The sequence below is a fragment of the Glossina fuscipes genome, unplaced genomic scaffold, assembly GCF_014805625.2.
Source record: "Glossina fuscipes isolate IAEA_lab_2018 unplaced genomic scaffold, Yale_Gfus_2 0, whole genome shotgun sequence".
NCBI lineage: Eukaryota > Metazoa > Arthropoda > Insecta > Diptera > Glossinidae > Glossina > Glossina fuscipes.
The window spans coordinates 19512963-19519602 of record NW_023998414.1 but is presented as its reverse complement, the minus strand read 5'-3'; the positions used below and the strand labels follow the sequence as shown (position 1 = coordinate 19519602).

At 36.7% G+C, this 6640-nt stretch overlaps 1 protein-coding gene across 1 annotated transcript; it reads left to right on the top strand.

The window, feature by feature from the left end:
• The first annotated feature begins 1426 nt into the window (after nt 1–1426).
• On the top strand, nt 1427–4944 carry LOC119644745 (irregular chiasm C-roughest protein). Its single transcript, XM_038044463.1, has 7 exons — nt 1427–2127; nt 2185–2665; nt 2732–2859; nt 2929–3355; nt 3419–3743; nt 3812–4107; nt 4176–4944. Exons 1-7 carry the CDS (start codon nt 1480–1482, stop codon nt 4625–4627), a joined length of 2757 nt encoding a protein of 918 aa, XP_037900391.1. The 5' UTR covers nt 1427–1479; the 3' UTR covers nt 4628–4944.
• The last annotated feature ends 1696 nt before the right edge of the window (nt 4945–6640 follow it).

Below are 6640 nucleotides of genomic sequence, written 5' to 3'. Positions count from 1 at the left end.
TGTATGTATGTATGTATGTATGTATGTATGTATGTATGTATGTATGTATTTATGTGCTTGCATTTATGTCTATACAAGTGTAATGAACAACCGCACATCAAACACTAATACATATGAATTAGTAAAAGTAAACAAAATATTTGCAAAACCAACATCAAACGAAAGCAAACAAGACCACGCTCATATTTATGCATGCTTTCATATTTGCGTGTATGTTGCGTATGTTGCTCGTAATGGTAGTGACTGCGTCAGGATAGCAAACTTTTTGCTCTATTTATATTCATTTTCCCATCTCCCTGGCATGGCCCATGCACGGGTGTGAATGTTCAAGTGTATGGAATAATATTTAGGATATTCAGTGATTTATATGAAATTATTTGCTTACTATAATGCACACAAGCAAAAAAACAACAACGTATGTCAACCAGATCTTCAAGCCAGGATAAAATTGCTCTGTATCTTGGTTTACACCTATATATATATATATATATATATATAATATGTTCGCAGTTACGCATTTATATTCACAGACAGTATTCGAGTACATTTTACCAATCATTACACACTCGCATTCACACATGCATACAATCACATGTGTTTACAAATGCGAGAGCCATTCAAACCGTCTATTCACATTTATTTGTGCTCGTTGACCAAACATAGCCGCATCAATGGTTTGGTTGTTTGTCCAGCCATATATATTCCTATATGTCTCGCAGTCCCTTTCCTCTGGCTAAAGGACTAAAAGGCTGCTAAAGTTCTTTGAGGTTGACGACGAGAAAAAAATATAGAAACTGGGTTCGCCATTCTGACCGAATATAGGCCGTTGTTGTTGTTGATTTTTTTTATTTGTGTTATTTTTCGCTTGTTCACACGTGCCTGTACATACATATATATATATACCCATTGGCGGTTTCCTACAAAACATATCTGTCCTGTGGTATTTACACTTCGCATATATACATACAAATCAACCCAGGCACACACGATGCATACATATATATAATACAGGCAAATATACTATAGCGCTTTCAACATGATTAACTAATGCAAACTTGGGCAAAAGTATTATTTCATTTTGGTGAAGTAAAAAACAAAATGTTTTTAGAAAAGCGGTTTTCATTAACACGCTACGAAAGTTTTCATCTTCCTGCGAACTCTGCACACATTTGTGTATACATTTTCTTTTCTGTTGTTTTCCTTTTTTGTTGTGTTTTTTTTTTTTCGCAAAATATTAAAAGTTTGTGAAAACCGACAAAAAAAAAAAAAACACAATTTTTAACGAGATAAGGGAATTTTCGGATTTTTCTCTTCTACGACCAAAATTGAAGCCACTTTCCTCATATATTTACGATAATTTAAGAATGAAAAATACAAATGGTCATAATTAAAGCATTTATTTTATGCATTTCTTTCCCTTCGTACATATTTTAGGCTTTTGCGTGCTGACATTTTATAAAAAGCCGCCGAACTTATAATATGCCACAAGTAATTATTCACTTTGTATCGAAAACCACAACGCTGCACAAATCTACACCGACAACAACAACCGCATCAAACATTCCCACATATAATCATGCGAAACTTATGGGTTGTTGTTTGGTCCTATTGTTGTTGCTTCTATTCGGCACAACAGAGGCCAAATCGAAATCGAAAAAGACCTCCAGCATACATTACAGCAACGAGGATAACTTGAAATCCCCTACCGAGGGCCAACATTTTGCAATGGAACCGCAAGATCAAACCGCAGTAGTAGGTTCTAGAGTGACTTTGCCCTGCCGAGTAACCGACAAAGTAGGTGCATTACAATGGACAAAAGATGATTTTGGCCTTGGGCAACATCGTAATCTAAGCGGTTTTGAACGTTATTCGATGGTCGGTAGCGATGAGGAGGGCGATTTCTCTTTAGATATATTTCCTGTAATGTTAGATGACGATGCTCGTTATCAGTGTCAAGTAGGCCCAGGACCTCAAGGCGAGGCAGGCATTAGATCACGTTTTGCTAAACTAACCGTTTTAGTACCACCTGAGGCTCCCAAAATATTACAAGGTGATCACTTGGTTACCACTGAAGATCGAGAAATCGAATTAGAATGCGTATCAGTGGGTGGAAAGCCCGCTGCAGAGGTAAAATTCTTTTATAATAGATTTGCATAAGAAGCTATTTGAAATTTCAATTCACAGATAACTTGGATAGATGGCCTCGGTAATGTGATTAATAAAGGCATTGAATACGTTAAGGAACCTTTAGCGGATACACGCCGAGTGACAGCCAAATCTATACTGAAGTTGACACCCAAGAAAGAACATCACAACACTACCTTTACATGCCAAGCTCAAAATACGGCTGATCGTACTTATCGTTCAGCTAAAGTCGAGCTAGAAGTGAAATATGCGCCAAAGGTGTCTGTATCAGTAGTGGGTGGAGCTTTAGCCGGTGGGCGTATTCCCGAAGGAGCCGAAATCATCCTATCATGTCAAGCCGACGCTAATCCTCCTGTTCAAACTTATCGTTGGTTTATTAACGATGAGCTCGTAACGGGTGACTATACCACAAAAATGGTTGTTCACAATGTTTCACGTCAATACCACGATGCTATAGTTAAATGTGAGGTAGTTAACGCTGTAGGTAAAAGCGAGGAAAGTGAAACCTTGGACATAAGCTGTAAGTGAAAAGCTTAAACATAAATTGGAGCCATCGTGTTAATCGTGTTTCATGTTTTTCAAATAGATGGTCCAATTTTTCGACAACGGCCCACATCGGTCGAAGCTGATTTGGGTACAACTGTGACTCTTCGCTGTGGTGTGGATGGTAATCCATCTCCAGAAATCGAATGGATCAATGAAAATTCCGACAGAGTAAATCTTTTACGAAATTAATTGTTGTTAGGGAATTCTTAAAATTTCTTGTAATCGTTTTATATGTAGGTTGTTGGAACCTCTGCGAACCTATCCTTGAAAGTAACCACTGAATCTGCTGGCCGTTATTACTGCAAAGCGATAGTAGAGGGCTTTCCCGAAATCGGAGCCGAAGCTACGATTTATGTTAAACGTGCTCCCATTATCACATCGCATAAAGTTCAATTTGGAGCTGTTGGTCATCGTGCCAAAATTGATTGCCTCGCCTTTAGCATACCAAAAGCAGAAAAGATCTTGTGGTCCTATGAGGGAAAAATTATTAATATGAGCAGCGCTGATCCAGATTTGTATATATTTGAAGAATATCATTTGCCTGAGGGTGTGCGAGCAGCTTTGATCATTAAAGAGAGCCGCTCCAATCACTTTGGCAAATATAATTGTACAGTTATCAACTCATATGGCAGCGATTCATTGCTGATTACTTTAATACCCGAACGTAAGCTTGATAAGGAGTTGAATGCGGTTGTTGAGATTTCAAAAGTTATTACAAACTTTTTAGCTGGTTCTGTACCCGTCCTTTTGGTGGTCATGGGCTCAATGTCGTCAGTGGCCATTATTATTATGGTTGTGATGCTAATAATAGTTTACATGAGACGTAACAAAAAGAAACCAATGCCAGCCGATGTTATACCAGAAGCTTCACGTGGTGGCGATAAATTGGCGGATTTAAAAAGTGAAATGCGTGCCAAAGCCTACGAAGCCGATTATACGGATGGTTCAGATGGCTTAGCTATCAATTTGACGCAAGCACCCATGCCTGACGTACAAATGAAAGGAGCTACACTGGGTGTACCGCTTGCAGGTCCTGTAAAATTGGACGAAAGGTTCTTGAGTCATTAAATCATTAAATTTAATTTTGTAAAATTTATTAAAAAATTTTTTTCCTTTAAAGATTTTCTGGTGAATTCGGTGAACGATATAAACGTACATGTAACTTGAAAAGTCTTAAAAATCAAGACTTTAAAGAAACTGTCAATGGTTATGCTCCCTACTTTGAGTACGCTTTGGACTACAGTCCACCCAACGATAGTAAATCGACGGTAGAGTCAGTATCTAAAAGTAACTCTAGTACTATTAATTCAGCTACTTTGCCACACTATACAAATTCAGTAAACACCAACAGCAATATGAGCTTACCACGCAATCGCAGCGATATGCAACAACCGAATATTAATAATGGATTTTTAGGTTAGTTGTTTGCCGCGATTTTGTTGTTAAGATTTTTTATTGAATTTGTTTGTTAATTTTGATTATAGGTCAATCCCTTTTGCAAAATGGAATAGACAGTCGCTTTAGTGCCATCTACGGCAATCCATACCTGCGTACCAATTCTTCTGTACTCCCACCTCTACCACCTCCCAGCACTGCCAATCCAGCAGCAACGCCAGCTCCTCCACCCTACCATGCGCCACGCAATCATGCCAACACCAATGGCATCGGTGTTATGGGCAGCCTGAAAAACTTTGGCGCAGCCGCCAGCATTATCAGCTCCAGCAATGGCCTAGCCAGTGTAAGCGGCAGCAGTTCTAATCTTACGTCGAGCAGTAATACTCTGGCTGCTACGCCGCTCGCACAACCCACCGCTAGTACACCCTCGAGTATGGCAACATCTGTGGCCACTACAGCTCAGAGTCCACCCGGGCAATTTATCTTACCGTCTAATAGTAATGGTGTGGCTAAAAAGGGAGCTCTAGCTACTCATGTCTAGAGAATACAAAATCTCTTACATACTGATAATGTTCGAGGAAACGATTATGAATTAGCGAGTTGCCGTAATTAAAAAAATGACGCAAAATGACGGCAGCAACAGGAGTCTTATTAAAATTTTAAAAAGATATTGTGATTTTTAGCATTAATTATTAACATACCTTCGCGGCAAATCTCTCTGGCTGGATACCGGCGCCGGTTTGTAACAATTCAAATAATCTATAACAAGCGTTTGGGTATCAAGCGTTTTATTAACGTTTTATTGTTAGGTGAAATTTTAAACAAATGTAATTTATACAGAAATATATATATATATGCACATATGTGTGTGTGTGTGTGTGTGTATATATATATATGTATGTAGGTATGTACATTTGAGAAAAACAAAATAAATAAAAACCAAAAACTCTAATAAAATATTTATATATATATATATATATATATATATATATATATATATATAGGAACTTTCCCTCTCTTTTTCTTCCTCAACAGCTAAACTTTATTCGATGGTAATTTCTCTCAGTCTTCAAGACCATAAACAAAAGAAATATATTTAGCGTCCCCTGCCTGGTATTCTAAGGAAACATTTCAATGCCTTACGAGTGCAAATTCTAGAAGTTTTCTACATAAATTATGAGAGAGACCTTATTAGATGAAAACAATTATCTTGTAATGTAAGTCTGAAATTTTTAACTTAGATTGGTTTTCTACATTAAGCGAAAAAGAAATACATCCGTTATTCCTTAATACAAGCTCTTACAACGATTTGCTATAGAATTTCTAATAAATTTATAGATTTATTAGCTATGCTATATTTGATTACTTGTTCTTATACCTGTTTGTAATGTAGATAAAAGATCGATTGTCTCGATACGCTTTAAACGGAGATAGGTAGATTTTATAAATGTCGCTGTATGTCGTAAGCAATCATATAAACTAAAAATAAATGAGTTTTTTTTTTTTTTTAGGCGAGCTCGTGTTGTTGTTGTCTTTACAAATTTTTCAAGTTTCGCCTGAGAGAATGATTAGATGATTAAATAAAGATTTCTTCTTGCAACAAATAAGAGAGATAACAATAGCAATTTCGCGAAATGGCGAAATGGCGAAATTCTGTTAAATTCCGTTAAAATGATTCAAATACGAAAATGAGAAGTAATCACTCAGACACAAATCTTAATCTACTTACCCTACTACTTGTTACTTAAAGATAGGTATATTTCACGAGGCCCGAGAAGACCTTTCTTGTTCATTGCGCTAAATATATGTTGAGCTAAAGCATTTATATAACAAAATTGAGATTTTAAGCTGTAAGTATTTGTGCCCTTCCGTTTTGTAGAATAACTTTCTGAAGAACGATCTTATTGAAGAAAAGTTCTTATAGGGAAAAGGGGTTAAGTAACTAGATATTCTCTGACATATATTCGTATCTCAGTTAATTTGTTATAATATGCTTAAGTTTCATATTTACATCGATGATGACGGGAAAAGCGAAGGTCATTGTCAATGTTTTTACTATAGACGTAAACCAACGTTAAAATCCCTTCAAATTATTAAAATGCATTGAATGTATGCACCATAGTAGTAATGAAAATCGATAAATTTTGAAGAAAGTTTTTAGAAAGATATCGATATAGAGGTTACGTTTAACTAGCCCTATGGTTCAGATCGGTAGTGAGTGACTATTTACAAATAGGACTCGCTTCGCTCGCACTTTACTTTTTTGTGATATTTTCAGAGATATTTTTCTTTCCATATTTCGTTTATATATTCACACTCTCTCTACTTCATCGGTATTGATAAGCGCTTTCCTAAAACGGCAGCACAGATGTCCACTTGCATGAGGCATGTGCCGGTAGAAGACGACCGAAGAATGAGTTATTTGCTGGAGTTTGTCTGCAGCATTTCGTTTATATTCTAATCAGAGCAAGAATCTAATTAATCTATGGCAAATATACCTTCTTTCCCTCTCTCTCTCTCTCTCTCTCTCTCTCTCTCTCTCTCTCTCTCTCTC